General features: G+C 36.6%; 2 protein-coding genes across 9 annotated transcripts in view; one reads left to right on the top strand and one right to left on the bottom strand.

Moving 5' to 3' along the window:
• The window catches only part of cadm2a (cell adhesion molecule 2a), a 423,456-nt gene that overhangs the window by 268,171 nt on the left and 128,535 nt on the right, over positions 1 to 26,750 (top strand). The gene's annotated exons all lie outside the window — the stretch shown is intronic.
• On the bottom strand, positions 1,574 to 6,661 carry LOC131547992 (natural killer cells antigen CD94-like). Its single transcript, XM_058788818.1, has 3 exons — positions 4,085 to 6,661; positions 2,751 to 2,896; positions 1,574 to 2,401 (listed from the first exon to the last, which is right to left on the bottom strand). The coding sequence occupies exons 1-3, from the start codon at positions 4,206 to 4,208 to the stop codon at positions 2,375 to 2,377; spliced, it is 297 nt and encodes a 98-aa protein (XP_058644801.1). The 5' UTR covers positions 4,209 to 6,661; the 3' UTR covers positions 1,574 to 2,374.

Below are 26,750 nucleotides of genomic sequence, written 5' to 3' on the forward strand. Positions count from 1 at the left end.
TACAATCTTACATGACCAAGTCATTCTCAATTGCTAAATGTTTAGAAGAACACATCAGTAGCTGCTCTGCAGCTTCCTGAAGTCACTTCCTGAACACATCAGATATGTGTGTCTCTCACCATTATTACTGGCTGCAAACCATGTGACAGATACAGTACAGAACTGCCAGACACATTCTTGTGTAATTGTAGTTTAGGTAGTAAATTACACTATGATCAAAAGATCCAACTTATGCTGTATTGCTATTGTTCAAGGACAACATCAGATGGAGACACAACTTTTCAATAATCAAGTTAATATTGAGGAACATGTATTTTAGTCTATTTTTGCTCAACCAATGAAAATAGTTCCAAACAAAGCCAAAGCGGAATAAAGAGTTTCGTTCTCAGAGTTTTTTGTTCCTGAGTGGAGTGAATTAAATGATTGACTAAATGATTCAATGACTGTCGTCCCCCTGTAGTTTGAGGGTACAGCTGTTTGTAATATGTGGTGAACATTGTTGAGTGCACTCATTCAGTCCCAGAAGATGCCAGAAGATGATATCAGCAGCCCTTCCACCGCACTCAGTGTCCGAATTCATTCAGTCATTTTCATTCATTATTTCAAGTGGTCTATATTAGTGGAGTAAAGTAGGGAATAGTGAATGAGAGTATAGGGGTGATTTCAAACACAGCCAATGACTCACTTGTAAAGAAAATCCCATGTTTCATTCCCGAATGAACCAACATCATTGAAAGAATGTTTATTGGCATTGATGGTTTCCTTAAATAATTTTTTACATCCATGGAACCTTTCTTTCCATTACACAAAAGGTTCTTTATAGTGGAAATTTGAAAAGTTCTTTAGATTTGTAAAATGTTATTTTTATTATAAAAAAAAAAAAAAAGTTTAAGAACTGAAAGGCTCTTTGGAGAACCAAAAATGATTCTTCTATGGCATAGCTACAAAAACACCCTTTCTTTAGTTGGAGTATCAAAGCACTTATCCAAATTGTAGGGAATGTTATGTATTTTGATGCTCATAAGAGTATCATGTGGTAAGCTTAGTACCATACTAATATCAAACTCTGCTGGAATGAATTGGGAGTTTGTGTGTGTGTGTGTGTGTGTGTGTTTGAACTTCAGCAGACATTTTATGTGTGTATACAAATATCTAATCAAAAAACATTTAAGCTTGTAGACACTGTCAGGACAGTCTGCTGAAGTTCAAACTGATCATCAGAATGGTGAAGAAAGGGAATTTGATTTTTCATTTTTTAAAATTTCATCTCAATTTTCTATAAATATTATTGAAAGGAGCATCAAATATCCGTTAAAATAATAGATTTACCGTATTGTAAAGACAATGTTTTTTCTTGGAAATACATCTGAAAAAATGCGGTCGTCTTATATTCAGGGTCTAGACCAGGGGTCATCAAACTTGATCCTGGAGGGCCGGTGTCCTACAGAGTTTAGCTCCACCTTGTCTCAACACACATGCCTGGAAGTTTCTAGTATACCTAGTAAGAGCTTGATTAGCTGCTTCAGGTGTGTTTGATTAAAGTTGGAGCTAAACTCTGCAGGACACCGGCCCTCCAGGACCGAACTTGGTGACCCCTGGCCTAGACTTTGACATGTCAATAATACACCCACAACAATAGGTGGCGCCAAAAACGCATAAAACGAGTGCGCCATGAACTATGTAATGTAATGTGTGCTGTAAAGATCGCGAGTGAAAACAAAAGAAAAAGAAAAGCTTACAGCCATATGAGTCGTGACTGTCATGTTAGTCTGATGAGACCAAACTTCCTCTGTAAGTGATTTTAAAACATAAGACAGTACCCAGATTTGAAGACTACAATAAGATTTCACTTCTACTGTTAATACAATTTTGGAAGGCTACTATGAGATGGATAGCCTAAATGTTATAGGCCTATGATTCAGATTGGGCTACCTGTTATTTTTATGGTATATCAAAAAGTGTATATTTTACAATGTCATTGTTGGTACATTTTACCAGTATTTACCATACTTTCAAAACAAAATTTAAAATAGGAAAAATATGCAATATGAAAATAATTTAAGAAAAAATGTGTTTTACAGAGAGAAAGAAAAGAAAAAGAAAAAAAGATTTGGTTTTCCAAAAGGTACATCTGGAAAAAGGGGGGTCGTCTTATAATCAGGGTCGTCTTATATTCGGGTCAAAACGCTATTTTTATTGTATTGCACATTGCAACACGTCTATTTGATTACTGCTTTGCTTTGGTTATACAGATTTGATGGAACAGCTTTGCTAAACCTCTAAATCCTTCTCACAAATCCATACAAAGGTATAATTGCATGGATAATCAGGCCAATGAAAGAGAGATACAGCACAGTCCTCATCTCCAACTGCGTTATTGGGCTCCCCGGACCTCCAGAACCTACAACAACACAACAACACATCATTGACAACAGCCCATGTTTATGTGTCATATGTGGCTCAAGTGACTAAATAGGTTTACAGTGGAAGTTAAAGCATAAAACAGTTATGGTTTAAATCTTTCTTTTTTTTTTCATACACGGCAGTGTGACTGAGAACAAACTGTTCACCCAGAGGTCAGTGCGCTACCATCAACCCACTTCCAGACCCCCTCTTTAAAGAACTCAGTCAGACCAATCCACACAATGTTTGCACTAGTAACGGCTGTAATAAATTCCTAAAATGAAATATCATACATTTTAGACCATAAGCAGTATTCAGCACTGATTCAAACACAATCTTTCACTCACTTGTTCTTCTTTGTTGTTTATGATGATCAGATCTGCTCCTCTCTCCAAACAGTCTCGTCTGCTGTCGGTCCAGTTCTTCCACTCGGAGGAAATGTAGTAGGAACTGCGCTTGTATGTTATCCATTTAAGGTTGTCAGAGCACTGATCTGTTCAAGGAATAGTTCACCCCCCAAAAAAAATATTTTGCTGAATATTTACGTTCAGGCCATCCAAGATATAGTTTGTTTCTTCATCAGAACATATTTGGAGAAATTTATAACCTGCTCATTAATGGATCCTCTACAATGAATGGGTGCCATCACAATGAGTACAGCTCATAAAAACATCCACAAGTTATCAACATGAAACAAATCCATCATTAAGGTATTTTAACTTTAAACTGTTGTGTGAGTGATGGTAAGTTTCTCCAAATCTGTTTTGATGAAGAAACTAGTTCATCTATATCTTGGAAACTATTCTGGTTTTCGAATCTACAGCAAGTGGACCCATGTAGAACTCTACACTGACCTGTAACGTCTAGCAGATAGTTTACTCAAGAATATACTGTATACCGTAAAGGTTACTGAGACCACAACCAAACTACATAAAATGAAGAAACTTACATTTGCCAACAATTGGTTGGTAGTTTGTTCTTATTGTATGGATGTGGACACACAGCACTATGACTGCAGTCAGCAGAAGAACACACAGCAGCACCAAACACACTACACCTGCGCTATAGTTTCTGATCCTCACTAAAAAGAAGATGACAGATATGAAGATAAATGTTTCTTAAACTCTCTTATGATTACATACATCTGTTAGGCCGCTTTCACACTGGACACATTAGTTGTGGTCCAAATTCAAATACGATTGTTCCAAGTGCCTTCCGCAGTGTTGGTCTCAAGCCCCATGCATTTGTATTCATCTTGTCATCACAAACTTTACCCCTAGATAATTCATAGTAGCACTTAAGGGCACATAATACTAGTCTAAGGTACTAATAAGGAGTTTGAGTTTGCTTTCACATTCACTTAAATCAAGTCAACCGAACTCAGGCCACCACCGTAGGATGTATATACACTAGTCAACATTTGAAGTGGATCAAAATCTTTCATCAAAGTTGTCCTAAAACCTACAACCAAAATATGTTCTTGTCTTAGGACAACTTTGATAAATCTTTTTGATTCTCTTCAAATGTTGACTACTGTATAGGAAGTCTTGGGTTCAGTACCGTGGTGGGCTTCTAGGTTCATATGACCGTTTTCACTTTAGCAATGCTGTGTGCTGTGCAAACCGTGATTTGTTTAGACCTAAACTGCGAGTTGTAATTATATTAAAATGAGTCTCAATACCTGTGTTTTGAGGTGTTCGGTATCTCTTGGCGTCCATGTACTCTCTTTCTGTATTGACATCACTACTGTTGATATCCATCTCTTCATATTCTATTTCCATCCCATATTTCCCAGAAATGTTCATATTGCTGGAGTTGAGTGTGAGATTTGGTGAGATTGAAAGTTGTTTCTTCAAGTAGACTGGACCATTCTGATCTTGTTAACAGACATATTGTTTGTCTTCTGGCTATAACATCATTAGTTAATTTGTACTATAGATGATAATTATTAATTAGTTGTGTAATGTTACAGTTGGGTCACCACCCTACCCCCAACCCTATGTTCCTAGGGCCATATACTCTTCTCACAGATCCATTGATAAGCATTATTACATCTAACATCAAGCCACCCTAATAAATCAGGCCACTTTGTTAAATAAGTCACAGCACAGTTCTCTACTTTTCATCCATTTGGCTCTCTAGATGCCCAGAACCTGAAAGTACAGATCAACATTAGATGTTCAGTGCTGCTTTCTGTGATATGATACTGACTGTGAGAATAATTTATTACAGGTCAGTGTGCTGCCATCAATCCATTTCCAACTGCCTTCTTTATCACTGTTAGTCACACCAATCCAAAATTCTCTTTTATCAGTAATTTCTGTAACAAAATCCTAAACAGATAAACCAATTACCTGTTTATACCATAAATTGACAATATACACATTGCATCTGACCATCTCTCGCTTAGCAGCTAAACACCACAAACACACACAGTGTCTCTCACTCATTTGTTCGTCTCTGTTGTTTATGATGATCAGATTTGCTCCTCTCTCTGTACAGTATCTTCTGCTCTCAGTCCAGTTCTTTGTCTCATTGGACATGTAGTAAAAACTGAATTGACGGTAAATCCATTTATCTGTAAACAACAAGGTCAAGTATTTATTCCCCTTTACTTAAGAGTTACTGAAACCACAACCAAAGTACATAGAATGAAGAAATTTATTATCTTTACCAAGAGATGAAAGCTGATTTATTAGCTGAAATAGAATAACCAAAATGGAACGTCCTCCTAAAATCGTGGAACATTATTATATGACTAAAAGAGGAACATGTGAGAACGTTCTGTTAAAGTCCCAAATGTCCTCTTTGTAACGTTCTCATGTGACTAAAAAATAACCAAAATGGAACGTCCTCCTGAAGTCATATCTGGAACGTTATTATATGACTAATAGAGGACCATATGGGAACATTCTGTTAACGTCCCAAATGTCCTCTTTGTAATGTTCTTATGTGACTAAAAAATAACCAAAATGGAACGTCCCCCTTAAGTCACGTAAGTAACATTGAGCACCAGCACTTTCATAACCAAAAGAGGACTGTTCTGTAGAAGTTTGGGACTTTCGAGAACTTTTAAGAAACGTTGCGCAAGGTTGCGAGAATGTCCCCTCCTACCTGGGTCTCTCTTGTTCGACAGATTTGCATTCTTTTTTATCAGCTCATCTTTTTCTTCTGTGAGGTTTGTGATCTTGGTTAGAAGCTGTTTTGTCTCTTCTGTGCAGCTTGTGTTGTTTGTATAGATGTGGACACACAGCACTATGACTGCAGTCAGCAGAAGAACACACAGCAGACCCAAACATACTACAGCTGCTCTGTAGTTTCTGACCTTCACTGAATCACTTCCTGAACATGACAGACATGAATAAATGTTTCTTAACTTCTACATACAATATTGAAAGTGTTTGTATCTGTACCCGTGTGTTAAGTTTGTTTCCTCTTGTCTGTCCTTATCCCATGTCCCATCAGTGTTTATATTGCCATACACAGGCTGAAATGTTTTTGTTCGCTCAGTCCTGTAAATGGTGGAAGCTGTCTTTGTGTGTTTCTACGTTTTTGGCTCTCTGCTTTTTGAGATTTCAGTAGGGGAGGCCAATATGGGGCAAAGTATGTCAAAGTACAAGAGCATGTGACATCCTATTGGTTCATGCCAATTAATATGCATAATTATGTTTATGTGTAATGGCGAAGATGTGATCAAATGTAGCAGCCAGGTTCAAATTAGCACATGAGAGAAAAGTCACCTGACTTAATCCAATTTGTCTTGATTGCTATATAGTTTTTATATGTACAGGTATCACCCGTACGTGGGCCATGAATATATTGCAGTATATTGAAAAATATAAGCACTAGTTCCCAGTAACATGGAAATTTATTATTTAATATTGCGTTATATTGTCCAGTATATTCCCATATATTTTTTGTTATGTAAGGGGCACTTCAGATGGCTTGTCAGTATACAGTTCAGTTATGAATATATAATTCATTCTAGATATCATATTTATGATCTTCCTGACCATGTTCATTCATGAGGAACACGCAAGTTTCTGACATACGCAAACAATTAGTTATTGTCTGTAATTTTAACTTTAAAATCCTATTATAGGATCAGAAGAACCAAACACACTGGAGCTGCTCTGGAGCTTCTGATCTTCACACAGTCACTTCCTGAACACCACAGACATGATTTTAAGTGACTGAACATGTGCAATCTGTGAATGTGATTACCTGTACACTGAAGTGCTTTGTGGGTGTTTGTCTCTGTCCTGAAGTCATGATCTCTCACATGATCTGCACTCTCATAGATATCCACTGTCATCTCCACTCTCTCTCTTCTTTCCCTCAATCTCTGTCCCGATTGCATCGTCATAAATATCACCAGACATTTTTGCTCTTCAGCCATCTAACATCAAACTATTTAGTTCTTTGTTCCTGTATAGATGTGTTTAAGTAGTCAGCACTTGTCGTCTTTTAACACCAGTGGGAAACAAAGTTGTGGTCAGTGTGTGAAAACTAAAAAGTGACATCAGTCACTATCAGACCGTCCATAAAGTAAATCTATAAACATGTATAAAAATGACTAGTAATTTTTACCTATATATTAATTTTAATCTATAGTTATGAAAACCATTTGTATCACTTTACCACTGGACTGTGTGTGTAAATTTAATATCTTATAATATCAAAACTTGTGTATAGTATCAATAGTAACACTGAAGAATTTGAAGGATGTGCATAAGCATTTCTCTACAGATCATCACCATCATGAATGACCGAGCTGTTCTTGTTTGCTAAATGTATGCATTATAACTGTTTAATGCACAGGTAGTTCTAAGTCAGTTTAATCAATGTTCTATATTAATGCGCTGCTTTAATTGATGAACACAAACCCACACAAACCCAGTCGAAAACATGACTCACGATGAAAGAGCTGAAAGATGGGAGATCAAAAAACATGCTAAAACGGCAAGCTTGTAATTTTTTATTTTTTTATTTTTTTACATCACACATTCGCTTTTGTTCATACTATCAGGTAGGTTTAGGTGTAGTTCAAATGGAACATTATTTTAAACGTCATGGAGCGCCACTCAACCACTGATATATATATATATATATATATATATATATATATACTATTATATAGATCAGTGCACTCAATGGACATTTTAAATCAGAACTGCGATTATGCCTACAAAACCAATGTCACATTAAACATGGACATTTCACATCAAACTCGTTATAAAACGTACATGGCAGTGCATGTTTCGCGTCTTGCGAAAAAGTTCCTAGAGGTACTTTTTCTTCATGAGACCAGATTGGGATTTCCACAAATTGTTTTGTTTGAGAAAGTGCATGAATATATGCTATCATGGTTTTATTTTTTTCTTAATTTGAATTAGTTCATTCGTTTGGCGTTAGTTTGTTTGATTGTTTTAGTAACTGACAAATTGAACATTCTGCTAATGCTGAATGTTGTTCCTGTTTTGGTCTGTGTAGACTGACGGCTCAGCTGTTTTATTCTGTTTTTAACACCAGTTAGAACTTAACGGAAGGATATGTGTGTACTTAAAACACATATGTGACAAAGAGCAATAAACCAATATTTATTTTTATACAGTATAGTTACAAAGAAAACCATTCATTTTATATTACTACTGTTTATAGTGTATGTTAGTTTATGCTTAAGGGCCTGGCCTGCAGACACACTTGTTTCTCGGACCTAAGTGGACCCATGATGACCTCTACTCTCAACCACCTGTAACAACCAAACTACACAGAATGAAGAAACTGAGCTCATCTATCTTCTGTAAGGTTGGTGATCTTGGTTAGTAGCTGGTTTGTCTCTTCTGTGTAGTTTGTGTTTTTTGTAAAGATGTGGACACACAGCACTATGACTGCAGTCAGCAGAAGAACACACAGCAGCACCAAACACACTACAGCTGCTCTGGAGCATCTGGCATTCACTGAATCACTTCCTGAAGATGACAGACATGATGAAGATAAATGCTTCTTAATTATAAAATATAATGTTTTGAAATTCTAAAAATCGCAACTTCATCGGAATGGTATGAAACTTGGTGTCTTTTGCAGCACTTTCTTTCCAAACACACACATACAAAAATCTGGACTTGATTTGAAAAAGTAAGTGAGTAAGTAAGTAAGTAAATAAATAAATAAATAGCCAGCATAGCAATAATGTGTGTGTGTGTGTGTGTGTACCATCTACAATTCAGTGAATAGATGAGACTCTCAAACATCAAGAGTGTAAAGTAGACACACAAACATTCACACATCCTTGTTTATACTTTGTGGGGTCCTAATATCCCCAAAAAGATGGTAAAAACTTTTTGGGGTCCTTTAATTGGACATCAGCAAAAGACCACAGCAGGTGCCACTCCTGTCAGCTAAGTACAGGAAACTGGACAATTAGAAGATTAGAAAAAGGTTGCCTGGTCTGATGTGTCTCGATTTCTTCAGAGACATTCTGATGGTAGTGTCAGAGTTTGGCATAGACAACAATAAATCCTTCCTTCCTTGTATCAAAGGTTCAGGCTGCCTTTTGTTTTGTAATGGGGTGGGCGACATTTTCTTGGCACATTTTGGGCCACTTTGAGCATTGTTTTAATGCCACAGTCCACCTAAGAATTGTTACTGATCATGTCAATCCCTTTATGACCACAGTGTGCCCATCTTGTGATGGCTACTTCCAGCCAGATAACACGCCATGTCAAAAAGCTCTAATCAGCTCAAACTGGTTTCTTGAACATGACAATGAGTTAACTACTCGGACATCACAAACACCAGATCTCAGTCCAAAAGGGCACCTTTGGGATGTGCTGGAACGGGAGATTTGCATTGTGGATGTGCAGCTGACAAATCTGCATGATGCTGTCAAGTTGATATGAACCAAAATATCTGAGGAATGTTTCTACAACCTTATTGAATCTATGCCACGATGAATTAAGGCAGTTCTGAAGGCAAAAGGGGGTGCAACCCGGTATTGACAAGGTACCTAATAAAGTGCCTTGGTGCGTGTATATGTATATAGTGATTGAGTGAGTTGTTATGGTGAATCACATGTTCTCTGTTTATTAAATAAGGACAAATTGAGAATTATTCCACAGAAGAGGTTGCATTGACAAATGAGTGCAATTTTTTTATTTATTAGTTTTAATATGTCATTTTTCTATGAATATTATTAAAATGAGCATCAAACATTCATTAAAAATAATAATAACCTTAAACCTAACTCTTCTTACTGTTTTGCACATTGTAGCAAATCTATTCGGTTACCACTTTAGTTTGGATGTACGGATTTGATGTAACAGTTTTGTTAAACCTCTTAATTCCTCTCACAAATCCATACAAAGGTATAATGACATGGGTAATCAGCCAAGTTATTGCGAGATACAGCACAGTCCTCATCTCTAACTGCATTATTGGGCTCATTGGACCCCCAGAAACTCCAGATCCTACAACAACAGATCATCGTTAAAACATCTCAATTTTATTTGTCATACAATATATGTGGCTCAGTTGACTAAATAGGTTTGGAAGTTAATGCATGAATGTAATGATACTGCTTGCAAAGAGGTTATGGTTTAAATGATCTATACTTTTTCATACACATCAGTGTGACTGAGAATTGAGGCCAAGCTGCTCACCTAGTGGTCAGTGCGCTGCCATCAACCCACTTCCAGACCCCATCTTTGTCACTGTCAGTCAGACCAATCCACACAATGTTTGCACTAGTAACCTTTGTAATATAATCCTAGAATTAAATATTACTGTATACATTTAGACCATAAGCATTATGCAGCACTGATTCAAACACAATCTTTCACTCGTTCCTCTTTGTTGTTTATGATGATCAGATCTGCTCCTCTCTGCAAACAGTCTCATCTGCTGTCGGTCCAGTTCTTCCACTCGGAGGAAATATAGTAGGAACTGTGCTTGCATGTTATCCATTTAGGGCTGTCTAATATTTTTAAATATAAAATATATTTATATTTTTTTAATTCATTTGTAATGTTATGTTTTAATATACATGCTGCTAACTCGGAAATTTCAAGATATGCGAGCAAAAAAATGCTCCTGACACAATACGACACGAGCAAGAGTGCTGTTTTTGTTTCGTTTGTGTTCGAATCCAAATCCGCGTTGATTTGGGCGAATCACTGATTCACTGAGCCGTTCATAAAAACAGTGATTTGATTCGCTCCTGAAGGATTCAGCCGTTTTGAAAGAATCATTTGAATGACTCAGTGATTCAATCACGAACTTCTGCCACCCGCTGGCCGTTTTTAAGTTTCCCGTCTAAAAGTAGGCATATTACCGTATTGACCCGAATATAAGACGATGTTTTTTTCTTGGAAATACATCTGAAAAAACGCGTTCGTCTTATATTCAGGGTCTAGACTTTGACATGTCAGTAATACACCCACAACAATAGGTGGCGCCAAAAACGCATAAAACGAGTGTGCCATGAAATATGTAATGTAATGTGTGTTGTAAAGATCGCGAATGAAAACAAATGAAAAAGAAAAGCTTACAGCAGCATGATCGTGACTGTATGTTAGCCTGATGGGACCAAACTTCCTCTGTAAGTGATTTTAAAACATAAGACAGTACCCAGATTTGAAGACCACAATAAGATTTCACGTCTACTGATAATAACATTTTGGTAGGCTGCTATGAGTTGGATAGCCTAATTGTTATATAATTCAGATGGGCTACCTGTTATTTCAATGGTATATCAAAATTTTCCAATGTCATTGTTGGTACATTTTACCAGTATTTACCATACTTTCAAAACAAAAATTAGAATTGGAAAAATATGCAATATGAAAATAATTTAAGAAGAAATGTGTTTTACAGAGAGAGAAAAAAAAAAAAGAAGCAAGATTTGGTTTTCAAAAAGCCTTTTTCCAACAGGTACATCTGGAAAAAGGGGGGTCGTCTTATAATCAGGGTCGTCTTATATTCGGGACAATACAGTACATTATTTTCCAACATATTTCTATATTCAGAATTTAGTATTTAAAACATTAATCTCATAACATTATTTATGCAATTATAAATACAGTCTAAATGTATAAATGCCACATCTAAATGTTACTTCATGCAGCTTCTGTGCAGTGCTAAGATGAGTTTTGTTTAGATCATTTCATGGATAACAATAGCCAGTCATTCATTCACATTCAGAGAATAATATTGTCTGTTTTCACTTACATTTATTTATTAAATTTTGATTCATTTTGTAGAATTGAATTATAAATTAAGCTTGTATAGTATCGTAAGACATTTTTATGGTATCGTGACAACCCTATTATACACCACATTCCTTTTTTCAGTTTAACCTAATTCTCACATTCCCTCCATCGAGTTTAATATCTTTTTTTTTTTTAGATTGTTTGTTTGTTCATTCATACAGTAGGCTAGGCTAACGTCACTGGAAAAGACGCCTAGTTGGTACGACAGGATCACAGAGCATTTTCTTGAAAAGGAACATAGGGCAGAATTTAAGTATAAATAAATGGACAATTTTTATGATGTAGGCCGAAAATGAGCTTCCCCTCTTTGAAAGACCAGCAGCTGCCACTGCAAAGTATAGAGTATATGACATCCTGTTGGTTCATGCAAATTAATATGTTAACAACTTAACTGGTGCTCAACATCATTTAGTTTTTTTTTTTTTTCTCAGTTGTTTCTCTTTGTTGTTTATGATGATCAGATCTGCTCCTCTCTCCAAACAGTCTCGTCTGCTGTCAGTCCAGTTCTTCCACTCAGAGGAAATGTAGTAGGAACTGTGCTTGTGCGTTATCCATTTAGGGTTGCCAGAGCACTGACCTGTTACAGGATTAGTTCACCCAAATATGAAAATTAGCTTTAAAATTAAATTGCTAACCATCAGGCCATCCAGGATGTACTGTATCTTCATCTGAACAGACTTGGAGATATTTAGCACCTGCACACTAATGGACACTACTGTGAATGGGTGATATCAGAATGAGTGTACAAAAAGCTCATAAATCAGCCACAAGTAATCAACATGACCCCAAGAAGCTGTGTATTTGCAAGAAACAAATCCATCGTTAAGGCATTTTAACTTTAAACTTTGCAGGAAAAAACGTTTGAAGGAAAAAAAGTGAATGGTGGATTTGTTTATTACAAAAACAGCTTTTTATTTCACAAAATGTTAACTGATGGAATGAAGTTGTGTGGATTTCTTGTGGATTATTGTTTTTATCAGTTGTTTGTACTCTCATTCTGATGGCACCCACTCACTGCAGAGGATCCATTGTTGAGCAAGTGATAATAAGTTTCTCTGAATCTGTTTTGATGAATAAACAAAATCTCCTACATCTTGGATGGCCTAAGGGGTGAACTATCCTGGTTTTTAGATCTAAGTGGACCTGTGAAGACTTCTACACTCAACCAGCTGTAACTTCTACCAGATTGTTACTCAAAGATAGTGTACACTAAAAGTTACTGAGACCAAATGACACAGAATGAAGAAACTTACCTTTACCAACAGTTGGAAGCTGGTCTTTGTCATTCGACAGATTTCTTGTCTTTATTATTAGCTCATCTCTCTCTTCTGTGTAGTTTGTGTTATTTGTATAGATGTGGACACACAGCACTATGACTGCAGTCAGCAGAAGAACACACAGCAGCACCAAACACACTGCAGCTGATCTATAGTTTGTGATCTTCACTGAATCACTTCCTGAAGATGGCACACATGAAGAAATGTTTCTTAATTTCTGCAGACAGTAATGAAAGTGTGTTTGTGTTGCTTATCTAGGTGTGTTTGTCCATTTCCTGTGTTCCATCAGTGTTAAAATTGCCATAAACAGCCTGAGATATTTTTGTTGCCATAACCTCGGTGATGTAAATGGCAGAAGCTGTCTGTGTGTGTCTGTACTCTGTAGTCCTCTGCTTTTGACTAATCTTAGTAAGTGAGGCCAAAGTTGGGCAAAGTCTGTCAAACTGCATCTGTCACTGTGGTTAGCATGTGACATCCTGTCTCTTAATACCAATTATATACATTAGAAAAACTGGTTAGATGTAGCTGACAGGTTCAAGTTATATTAGAAATTGTAACTTGATTGTGCTCAGCATCTGTGTTCTTTAGTTGCATACTTGTTTATATTGGCCTCTGTACTTCTTTTAGAGAAAATTTTAGGAGTCGCTGAGAACAACAAAATGGAAATTATCTGAAGTCAGTGTGTAAAGCCCCAAATCATGTGAGGTGCAATGATCACACGTGCTACAATAAACATTTTGAACTTTAAAATAATGAGGCTGACACAGAATGAGTCTTGCAATGAGCATGTTCAATCAGGCCTTTCAATGAAATTGAGTAATACACATCAAATTTGCACTTCATAAATTGAATGAAAACAATTAAAAAAATAAATTAAAGTGTCATACAAAGTCTTAAGTCATATAATTGTTTGGTGTGATGAACAGATGATCAGTTTCAGTGAATCGGTTGATTCAGTTCATGAAATTGATTTGAATGTTTTGTTCACCAACTGTACTGATCCAGTTCTTAAGTTCAACTCATTGCCTCACTGGAGAAGATTATCAGTGAATAAAATCTTAAATTTTGGTTTGTTTTTCATATAAAGCTATCACAGTACTAGAGAGGACTTGAAATAGCCCCCTGAGTCAATTCAATTCAATTCAATTCAAGTTTATTTGTATAGCACTTTTCACAATATAAATCGTTGCAAAGCAGCTTTACAGGAAATTAAGTTTCTACAATATATTTAGTAGTGGCTTATTATGTCAAGCTGATGTGCATATGGCAGAAATGTACGGTAAAAATCAGTTAATAACGTAATCAAACAGACGATGAACACTATTAACAGTAATGATTATATGTTGCAATCAAACTTATAGCAAAATTTGGCAGATATGTGTTGTTTCAGGGTTGGCATCATCTGAAGTCCTCTTATCATCAGTCTTATTATCAGGTGGTCATATTTTATGATAATTGTAATGGAGCATGTGTGGCATTTCTCTAACCTGAAATCTCAATTTCCCATGTTTTGAAATCATCTGTGTGCCCAGAAGCTTCTGATTGTAACTAACAGTACTATGCAGGGAAAGTTGAAGCTGAAAACACTTTCTGGTCTGTGCACCAAACACACTGGAGCTTCTAATCTTTACACAATCACTTCCAGAACAGCACAGGCATGATGTTAAGTCACTGAACATGTGCAATCTGTGATGTTTTTATCAAAGAAATAAATAAGATTACCTGAACGCTGAATTGGTTGGTGTGTGCTTGTCTCTCTCCTGAAGTCATTAACTTTCACACAGTCTGCATTCTCATAGAAAACCACTGTCATCTCCGCTCTGTTTGTCTTCATTCTCACAGACTCAGTCCTGATCACATCGTCATATACATTATCAGACATTTCTGCTCTTTATTCATGAGACATTAAATGATTTAGTTCCTTGTTGCTGTGTGGATGTGTTTAATCAGCACTCTTCTTCTTTTTAAAGCTAGTGGCAAACAAACTTGTGGTCAATGTGTGAAAAGACAAAAGTTATCAGATCCTTAAAGCTGGCACGAAACAGAAGTGTGATGTATATTTGCGTGAAACAAGAAAAAATAAAAAAGTGTGACGATGTATGTGGGGCTTGATTGTGTTCATCAGGAATGGATTGGATGGTTGGTTGTGACTGACAGTTTGTCCCACCTTCACGTTAGTTAACACATCTGAGAAGAGATGTATAAGAGCGAGAGGGAGGGGAAGTTATTTTAAATGATGTGTGCAGATAATTTATAATATTGTCAACTCTAAAATGACTATAAATTATTCAGCAATACAGATATTTTAATTTTAAGTTGTATAATTATGAGGAAAACCACCTCGCTACCTCACTTTATCTCTATATTTTGTGTGTGTGGGCAGATGTACTTATGGGTGTAAATTTACTATTGTATAATATTAACACTAATATATATATATATTATAGATGACACAACAGTGGTAGGTTTCATCAGCAACAATGATGAAACGCACTACAGAGAGGAAGTGGCACAGCTGGCGAAATGGTGTGGCACTAACAACCTGTCCCTCAATGTGAGAAAGACAAAGGAGGTTGTGATGGACTTCAGAAGGAACTCCGGTGATCACCCCCCACTGACCATTGACAGCAACCCTGCTGTGTGTATACAAATCCCACAAAAAGCCTCAGTAATATACGTATGTTTACATGCTCATGCACAACAAATCATCCTGCACTGTTCCTCAGCCAGATGCTGACTCACAATGTTCTCTTCGCACATGTACAGTATTTATCTGAAGCACTCGTATAGTTTGTATTTTTTAGTTTATGTATAGGTAAAAAAATTTTTTTTATATATATAGCATATTTATAGTCAAATCTATCAGTAGGATAGTTGTGTATAGGTCTATATTGTTTTACTTCATTGCTGTATGCCTGTATTTATGTAGCACCGTGGTCCTGTGAGGCACGACATTTCGTTCCACTGTATGCCCCCGCATGTAGCGGAATGACAATAAAGCTCAACTTGACTTGACTTGATATAGAATCAATAGAAACGCTGAAGAATTTGAGGGATGTTCATAAACATTCCTCTACAGGTCATCATCATCATGAATGACTAAGTCATTCTCATTTACCTCATGTTTAGAAGAAAACACAGTAGTAGCTGCAAACACACTGTAGCTGCTCTGCAGCATCCTGAAGTCACTTCCTGAACACATCAGATTTGATGTTCAGTGTGTCTATCACCATTATTACTGGCTGCAAACCATGTGACAGATACAGAACTGCCAGACACATTCTTGTGTAATTGTAGTTTAGGTACATTATGATCAAAAGATCCTGCTTATGGTGTATTGCTGCTGTTCAAGAACAACATCAGATGCAGACACAACCAAGTTAATATTGAGGCACGTTTTTTCAGTCTATTTTTGCTCCGCAATTGAATAGTTCCAATAGAGGAATAGAAGCCAAAGCAGAATAAAGAGTTCCGTTCTCAGAACAACACAACAGCAGTGGTGTTTCGTTCTTGAGTGAATGAGTGTTTTTAAATTAATTAATTTGCTAAATGATTCAATGTAGTGGTGTCTGAAAAAATAGTGGATATTATCGAGTGCGCTCATTCAATCCCATAATGCCCCGCGCAATAGCAACTGTATACTCAACAGCTAGAGAAACCCATGAGTCACACCAAATGAATTCCCACTTCTTGCTAGAAGATTAAATACGCAGTCCTTCCACCGCACTCAGTGTCCATATTCATACCTTCACCCATGTCATTGGATTCCGTCATTGGGCCAATGGGTGGACTTCATTCACTTCATTCACTTTTTGACAGTTTTGCCATCATTAAATGCTTACAAACTGTGTTGCCCTCCCTCATCTGTGTTTGTGTAGCCATGTATTTATGCAGAAAGGAACTTTTTTGTGGAAATGCTTTAAGTATTTATGCAGTAAGGAACTTAATCTCACTGCAGAATGACACTAGAAATATTTGATTGTTTCAGAAATATTGATTGTGTTCATTTAAATGAGGCTCATATGCATTTATTATCATAGATTCACTCTGTAGAAAGTATCTGTAGAAAGTCTTCAGAGGCTTAATCATTTGATGCTGGCTGGTGTTTGGGAACATTTACGACTTTTGAAATGTTCAGGTTGTTGCAGGTTGTTACAAATTATTCAATGATTTTTAAGAGGGTCAAAAATGAAAAAGTAATTTTCTCTTAATCAAGTTTACAAACAAAATCAAATGTACTGTAAATATATTTTGTACTTTTATTTCATGCACACTTTTTTTTCTTATGAAAGAGGTTGTTTTCATTTGTGAACTTTATACACTTAATGTTTTTAATATTGTTTAAGGTGTATTTCAGTCTCAGTGGTTATTACCTGTCTTGTGAAAGATTTTCACTAACTTCTCCTGGAGTGGACTGTATTTTGCTCATTATCTGTGTTTATGTGGCCAGTATTCATGCATATAGGAACTGTTTTTGTGAAAATGTTTTAAATATTTATGCATTTAGGAATTGTGAATTGTGTTCATTTAAATGAGGTTCAAATGCATATATTAATTTTAATAATGGGTGATGCTGGAAACATTTTTATAGCGTTTAGGTTGTTGCTGGTACATCGAAGTCCAGACAGTTGATGCTAAACATAATAAGAGAATGGTCAAAAATAACATCAGCTCGTAGTATTATATTAAAGTTAGTTTATTAAAAAAATAACAATAAAACAAAAATCTGCCATTACATCAATAGACAAAATTACTCTACAAAAGACTCCAAAGAATAGTTCATTAGGCCATACTCTATATAGACACATGGGAAAATTATATGATATTTTTGCCTTCTTTTTTTAAAGCTTGAAGGTGGTTACCATTCAGTGTCATTATATAAATAAGTGCGAGCAGGACTTGTATTGCAAAAAACTTAAAAAGGCAAAAGAAGCTCATACAGCTTTAGAACAACACCCGGACGATTATATAATGATTTTCATTTTTCACAGATAAAATGCTTTAACGAGTGTTTCTTTTAGATCAGGGGTGTCCATTTCTGCTCATGGAGGACCACCATCCTGCAGAGTTTCATGCCAACACACTTGCCTGAAAATGTATTGTAATCCTGAAAACCTTGATAGGTTCAGGTGTGTTCAATTAGGATTGAAGCTAAAATCGGCTGCAAAGATGGCCCTCCAGGAGCAGGATTGCACACCCCTGTTTTACATGATAATCATTAATTATGAAAGCTTTGTAGAAGTTGTATGATGTTCTTAGGGCCATATGAGGGGTAAATTCTCTTCTCACAGATCCATTGATATGCACCATGATATGTTACATCAAGCCATCCTAAAAAAAGGCCAGTGTGTCAAATACGTCACAACACAATTCTCTATTGTTAGTCCAAAGGGCTCTCCAAACGCCCAGAACCTGCAACAACAGATCAGCATTAGATATTCAGTGCTGCTTTCTGTGTGATATGATACTGGCTGTGAGAGTCATTTAACACATAATAATTAGTTCAGTGATTACTCACCCAGAGGTCATGCTGGTGCCATCAACCCATTTCCAGCTGCCCTCAACTTCTTTGTCAGTCAGACCAATCCAGAATTCTCTTTTATCAGTAATTTTTTTAACAAAATCCTGAACATATGAAACAATTATGCTTTTAGATTATTGACAGACAACAGACACATTCCATATGCATCTTTCATTTAGAAGCTAAACACCACAAATGTACACAAAACTCACATTTTCCTCTCTGGTGTTTATGATGATCAGATCTGCTCTTGACTGCTGTCGTCCCAGTTCTTCCTCTCAGTGGACAAGTGGTAAAAACTGGATTGAAAATAAATCCATTCATCTGTAAACACAACCAGTTCAGCTATTAGCTTTTCCCCCCATTTACACTCACCTGCTTGTAACTTACAAATAGTATACTCAAAAATGTTTTAGTGTAAGTTACTGAGACCACAACTTAATGCCATCTTTAACTCTGTGCTTTAGCAATGTCTGCTATATAGCAAATACTTAAATAAACTTTACTAAGAGTCAGGAGTTCATTTCTTAGCTGCTCTCTCTCATTGGTCAGGTTTGTGTTCTTAAGTATTAGCTGCTCTCTCTCATTGGTCAGGTTTTCATTCTTGGATATGAGCTGTTGTCTCTCTTGAGTGAAGATGGCACACAGCACTATGACTGCAGTCAGCAGAAGAACACACAGCAGAACCAAACACACTACAGCTGCTCTGTAGTTTCTGACCTTCACTGAATCACTTCCTGAAGAATAAACATGCTGTTATTCTTTTTATTTATCCACTTAACACAACACACATCGAATGAAAGCATGAAAACTGAGTGAATTATTAATCTCAATACCTGTGTAAGGAAAGGTGGCTTTCCTTGTGTTGAGTCTTTTCCAATTTCATTGCTTACGACAGCATTTTCATAGATCTTTTCAGTGTTTTCCCCATCTTCTCTGTACATTTTTCTATATTTTCCTTTACACTTTCAGACAGTTTTGGTGTCGTCAAGATGCTCACAAGCTCACACTGGTTTCTCTCTTGGAGCGGAGTGTATTGTGTTCCTCATCTGTGTTTGTGTGACCAGTATTTATACAGAAAGGAACTTCAAGCCACTGCAGTACACAGTGGGCTTCTACATTTTGACAGTGGATGCTGCTGGAAAACTTTTTGTTGCTACTACAGTCCAGAGCAGTGATCAGTTTATGGTTTTAGCAATGGCTGCATTTACATGTTTTTCAAGAAGTGTGAGTTATTTGATGATTTTCTAGAAGGTCAACTTTTTAACAAAACTACTGTCAGTAACTGTTGCGGTTTATCAAAACTGAAACATCTCTTAGTGTCCTAGTGCCTAGAGCAGTTCAATTATAAATCAAGTTAAAACACTTATAAAGCGTTCTCCATCTTTTTCTTCTGTTTTTCTTTTCTTTTTTTTTCACCATCTAATCAGGTTGCTTATTTTATTAATGCTATGCCAACATGTTAGACTTAGTTCACACTGCAGGCTAAAGTGGCCCAAATCCGACTTTTTTGCCCAAATGTGACCCATATCTGATTTTCTTATGACAGTCTGACTCTGAACAGCACAAATCCGATTTTTTCAAATCAGGCCCAGGCCACTTTCATATGTGGTCCTGCAATGCGACTTCTGTCTGAACGGCCATGTCGCATTTCATGCAATTTTTACGTCACTGAAATGCGACAGACGTCACAATTCTGTGCTGGAGAAAATCATGCTCTCCTTTTTCTTAATATTCTTCTTCTTATCACTTTGTTATTTAGGCTCCGATTGCACATTAACTTAAAAATTGCTAAACACACGCTAACACGAGCAGAATCCATTTTTATTTCCGCAAACACAGTGCGCTGCGTTTGACGTCACGTCTTCTTCTGCACATGCAGGTGACTTCAGGGCCATATACTGTTCACACATGAGACTGATGGCAGTCGCATTTAAATGACAATGTGAACAACAGCGCAATAAAATCGGATTTCAGCAAAAAATACGATCTGAGCATTAAGACCTGCAGTGTGAACTAATGCTGCCTTCACGTGCTATCGGAATTATCGTAAATACGAGTTTCCTAATCGGAAATTGGACGTGAACGGCCTCTCAAGTCGTATTTACTACTGGGAAATTCGGAAATAATTTTGATACCCAAGTTTCCGAGTTGGGGATGGTCATAAACTTTAAACATGGTGGAGGGAACAACCATTGCTGCTGTCAGTGCTGTTCTCACAACAACTACACCCCTTTGTCTTGTCGTTAAAGTATTGTATTTATAGGCTAGATATGAACGATCATGCGAAGTATATTGTATGTTTTATAAGCAGTGAAATAAGCACGTATTTGACCGAAATTGCAGAATTCTCAGCAAACTGCATGTATAGCGAGGTGAATGTTTATATGATTGTCAACCAATGGGATGCTACATTTTATTCTTTCCGACATTAAAGCACTTGAATACGACAAACTCGTAATCACGACTTCATAAGTGGGAAATAGGAAATTTCCGATAGCATGTGAAGGCAGCATAAGGCTTGTGTCTGTTGTGTGTTGTGGTTTTCTGTCTATGTGCTCCCCTTGACCTAGTTTTTCCTCATGTTGTGCCCATATATGGTTTTTCCTGTTCCTGTTCCCATTCAGTTCTATTAGTCCCAGCTGTGTTTTGATTTGATTCCTCCTGTGTTTAATTAATTACCTCATTTAGTCCCTGTGTTTATAAGCCCTGTGTTTCCCATTGTCCAGTGTCCGGTATTAACGTTGATGTCGTGTTCCTCTGCCTGCCTTTGTTTTACCCTGTTTTGAGAAGATTAAAGACTGTTTGGTTTGAGTTTACCTCTCGTCTCCTGTTCTTCGTTTCGCCACAGAAGGCAATCGTGACAGCTATGCCTTTTACTAAGGGAAAGGATATTTGCACTAACTGTAAACATTAGTTACTATTTACATTAAAATCACCAAACACTACACACACACACACACCATTACAGGGTACATCATGGGTAGACCGTACTGCTACACATGCAACATCATGACACCCTACTAAATTAAGAAACGCTGGATGAGGCACAGCCACAGTCACAGCACAGTCCTCGTCTACTCCGTTGTCTGGCTGTCCAGATGCCCAGGAGCTGAAACTACAGATCAGCATTAGATGTTCAGTCCTGCTTTCAGTGTGATATGATACTGGCTGTGAGAATCATGTATTAAATAATAATCAGTTCAATTCAGTGATTTCTCACCCAGAGGTCAGTGTGCCATCAACCCATTTCCAGCTGCCCTCCACATCACTGTCAGTCAGACCAATATAGACTACAGCAGCACCAGACATGTTCTGAATAAAATCCTGAGCAGACAAAACAGTTGCACATTTCAATCATAAATAGACATCTGACCATCTCACATTTAGCTGCTAAAACTATAAAATGCAGTCTTTCACGGTTGTCTTTCACTCACTTGTTCCTCTCTGTTGTTTATGATGATCAGATCTGCTCCTTTCTCTGTACAGTGTCTTCTGCTCTCAGTCCAGTTCTTAGTCTCATTGGACATGTAGTAAAAACTGGATTGATAGAAAATCCATCCAACTGTAAACACAACCAGTTCAGCCATTAGCTTTTTATTCTCATTTACTTATCTGTCTGTAACTTATAACGGATAATCATACGTTATATACACTAAAAGTTACTGAGACCACGACTCAACTGCATCATGCTTTAAAGGGGTCATCGGATGCCCATTTTCCACAAGTTGATATGATTCTTTAGGGTCTTTGGTTAAAAACTTTGGTTAAAATTTCTCAATGGTAGTGTAAAACAACACCCTTTTTACCCTGTCAAAATCAGCTCTGTTTTCAGCAAGCCATTATAGTCCGTGTTCCTTTAAATGCTAACGGAACTTGCTAACTGGCACGTTATTAGGAAAGGCAATTTGCAAAGATTCCTTAAAGAGCCTTATACTCACTTCTTCTGTAGGTGAGGCTGGATCACAAATGATTTGCATGAACATAAACACATTTAGACAGATCGGAGGATGCATTCCTTTCAAAAACAAAGGTAATCCACTGCGTCTTCAGCAGCTCAGATGTCAAGAGTAAATGACGACTGCTATGTTCATTATTACATCCAACAGAACACCTCAATCGCTATAGAGCCATTCTTGTCTACATCTGCTCCAGCTTTTTCCACCCAATTTCTCAACGTGGACATGAGCTATTTTCTGTCAATGTGTGAAACTACTGATTCATTCACTGCTATAGGAAAATAACAAGAAGAATAACAAGTTGCAGTAAATGGTAAAACAATTTGTGCTACAGATCAGTTTGTTTATAATTACAACAGTACATTAAAATAATAAATAATATGGTAATAAAATAAGACGGTAACAATCTGTTTTGAACAACTAATAATATGTGGAAGCAGATAACACAAGAAGGGGAAACACATTCAACTTACACTAAAAATAAGGTGAATAGCAAATAACTATAGACTAAAGACATTTTTACCACAAATCAGAAGTTCATTTCTTAGCTGTTCTCTCTCATTGGTCAGGTTTGTGTTCTTGAGTATTAGCTGCTCTCTGTCATTGGTCAGGTTTGTGTTCTTGAATATTAGCTGGTCTCTCTCATTGGTCAGGTTTGTGTTCTTGAATATTAGCTGCTCTCTCTCATTGGTCAGGATTGTGTTCTTGAGTGTTAGCTAGTCTCTCTCATTGGTCAGGTTTTCATTCTTGGATATGAGCTGTTGTCTCTCTTGAGTGAATATGACACACAGCACTATGACTGCAGTCAGCAGAAGAACACACAGCAGCACCAAACACAGAGCTGCTCTGTAGTTTCTGATCTTCACTGAATCACTTCCTGAAGAACATAGACATGCTGTTAGTCCCTTCAATAGCATTTAATACAGCACAGGTACATACAGTAACTGCTTTGTCTCTTTGAAGGTTTGTGCCTGTGGTAATATATTTCATGGGGAAAATATTAATTATTACAGTCTGTATCTGTGTGTTCAGATGTCTGGATTCTCGTTGTATTTGAGTCTTTTATCTCCATTGTGATTTTACCTCTCATAGCATCAGCATTTTCATAGAGATCATCTGTCTTCCTTTGTCTTGCTCCTGTGTCCATTTTCTGAGTCGTACCTTTATTGAATTTCAGAGAGTTCCAGTGAAGACAAAAGCATTCTAAAATATAATCAAATGTAGGTTAATATTTTTTTTTTTTAGATATCAACTAACAAATAAACAAAACAACTAATACTAGCAGCTTATCAGAGCTGGACCCTATTATACTCCTGATGTGTGGAAATGTTTCATGTAAATGTACAGAAGCTGAGGTCACCTCAGAATGTCACAGAGCAGTTTGTTCTGTCAGAAGTTTAAAGACTATACCAGAAACCAAATTGTTATCGTCAAACTTTCCAAAACTGATATTTCTGGAAGGTGAAAAAAAAATTAAATACTTTGACTCCTTTCCTCCTGCAAGCCATGTCTTTACTACTAATCTACTAAAAAGACCAAAGAAACACACAATTTACCAAGACAACTCTCAAGATCATTAGATGATCTTTTTTAGATGATCCAGTTTTAGATGCTTTCTCTCTCTAGTCAGATACAGATGCTTTATAAAATTTGTTCTATAATGGTGTGTGATGAAATGCATTCTCAATCTCTGTACCTCTGAGTTCAGATGACTGGATTCTTGTTGCATTACTGTCCATGATCTTTCTTCCAAATTTACTGTTTGTAACAAAGTCATTTTCATAGATGTCATTGATGCTTTTCTCATGTTCTCTGTACATTTTCCCTCTTGTATATTTCCGTTCACTTTCTGATAGTTTTGGTGTTGTCAATAAACTAACACTAGTTTCTCTCCTGGAGTGAACTGTGTTGTGTTTCTCATCTGTGTTTGTGTAGCCATGTAATTATGCAGAAAGGAACTGTTTTAAGGAAATGTTTCAATTATTTATGCATAAAGGAATTTCAACTTGCTGCAGAACATCACCATAAATATGTTTCAACAATGTGGATTGTGTTCATGTAAATGAGGTTCAAACGCATTTATTATCACAGATTTACTCAGTATCTTTATAAAGTCTTCAGAGGCTTGATCATTTGATGCTGGCTGGTGTTTGGGAATATTTACAGCTTTTGAAATGTTTTGAAAATACAGCTGATCTTTTTTATGGTTGATTGTTTAGGAGCTCTTCCAACACTGCACAAAAGTATTCAGTGATGTTTAAGAGGTTTGGGTTTTGAAAGGCTCTTGTGTTCATAAATTGGGGATAAATCTGTTGAGGTTCATTCATTTAAAGGGGTCATATGATGCGATTTCAAGTTTTATTTTCTCTTTGGAGTGTTACAAGCTGTTTGTGCATAGATAAGATCCCTGAAGTTGCAAAGACTAAAGTCTCAAAACCAAAGAGATATTCTTTATAAAAGTTAAGACTCGACCACCCCTAAAACGGCTCATTCAAACATGCCCCCACATGTCTACGTCACGGTGTGGGGAGATTTGCAAAAAAACACCCAAATGTATAAGCAAAGAAAGAGGGCGTGATTTTTATTCTCGCTGTAGTATTGTTGCTGCCGCCGGCGCCATGTCTTGGAGATGCTGTGTTTTGTTGTGAAAGCGAAACTACTTTGTTTGGGCTTCCTAAAGAGGACACAACTAGAAATCAGTGGTTAAGTTGTATTTACCACACTGTTCCAGATATAACAATTTAAATAATAACATCTCACGTGTTTAATTTTGGAAACACTGCCTATTTTTTATCTGTAGCCATGTAGTCATGATGTTTCCATTGCAACTATCACGTCTCATACTTTATACCTTTGAAAAATGCTTACAAACCAAACCTAGGATGAATTAATAATAATGCTGCAGCCTTCATTTTTACTTAATTTTAACACCTTTATTTTATTCAAACTTCTTTTAAGTACTAGAGTTATTCACAATGACTGGTGATGTATAACTGAATAATGTACAAATAAAAACTGAAGACTGGAATCTCACTCAGAATACTCTGTGACTTTCACTCACATTGTAGGGGTGGCACGGTACACAGATGTCACTGTTCAGTACGTACCTCGGTTCGGGGGTCACGGTTCGATACGATTTCGGTATAACAGGAAAAAAACAACGAAGCTACTATGCTCGGTTTCTTTTCATTTATTTTGAACAGAGAGTAGTACAATAGTAATTCTAAATATTATATTACATATATATATATATATATATATATATATAACTGCAGTACATATATACATACAAGGAATAAATTCTTGAAATATATTTGATTTAGTTAACAGATAAACAAGGTGGGAAAAACAGTGTGACAAGTAACATAGTCTATATATACTGAGTTTCAGTTAATTTTTGTGACAGGCTTAATTTGTTCACAGAAAGGAAACTCAAATGGCAGAAAGCAACATCCTATTTGTTTTCTTTATTTTATAAAAGAACAATGTTTTGTTTTAATTGTGAGTGTAAACAAATAAAAGCAGACCTTTATACAGTGATGCATTATTAAGACAATACGTGTTTAAAGTTGATTCTGCTGGTGTGCACACACTCATGCACACACACATCAGTTCCAGCATTGCTAAAGTTGGTACTTTATCAAAATAAAATACAAACATCAGCGCACCCGCCTCTGTGTCACCGTTGGAACGCGACTGAAGTACAAAGCCTATAATTTACATAATAAATAATAGTTTTGCATTCAGATCCCTTATGCACATTCAATGTGCATCTTACATTAAGCAATAAGGAGGATAGCAAATAGCTACATAGACTGAAGGAACTTTACCACAAATTTGAAGTTAATTTCCTAGCTGGTCTCTCTCTCGATGGTTAGGATTATGTTCTTGATTATTAGCTGCTCTCTTTCAATGGTCAGGATTATGTTCTTGAGTATCAGCTGCTCTCTCTCATTGGTCAGGTTTGTGTTCTTCAGTGTTAGCTGGTCTCTTTCATTGATCAGGTTTTCATTCTTGGATATGAGCTGTTGTCTCTCTTGAGTGAGTGTGACACACAGCACTATGACTGCAGTCAGCAGAAGAACACACAGCAGAACCAAACACACTACAGCAGCTCTGGAGCTTCTGATCCTCACAGAATCACTTCCTGAAGATGAACCAACATGACGATTTATCCATTTTGCACAGCACACAACAACTGAAAACATGAAAACTGAGAAAATGCTTGTGCCTCTAAGTGACAGTTATCAAATGTGTGCTATTATGTTGTGTGATGAAATACATTCTTTATCTCAGTACCTGTGAGTTCAGATGACTGGAT

Source organism: Onychostoma macrolepis, chromosome 10, assembly GCF_012432095.1.
Source record: "Onychostoma macrolepis isolate SWU-2019 chromosome 10, ASM1243209v1, whole genome shotgun sequence".
NCBI classification, from domain to species: domain Eukaryota; kingdom Metazoa; phylum Chordata; class Actinopteri; order Cypriniformes; family Cyprinidae; genus Onychostoma; species Onychostoma macrolepis.

Bases quoted from the DNA above. Each gene is read 5' to 3' on its own strand.
- LOC131547992 (XM_058788818.1), bottom strand. From the start codon at position 4,208: ATGAACATTTCTGGGAAATATGGGATGGAAATAGAATATGAAGAGATG. The intron at 2,897-4,084 runs GTATTGAGACTC...TTCCTTGAACAG, and splicing joins CCGAACACCTCAAAACACAG to ATCAGTGCTCTGACAACCTT. The intron at 2,402-2,750 runs GTGAGTGAAAGA...GTGTTGTTGTAG, and splicing joins TAAACAACAAAGAAGAACAA to GTTCTGGAGGTCCGGGGAGC.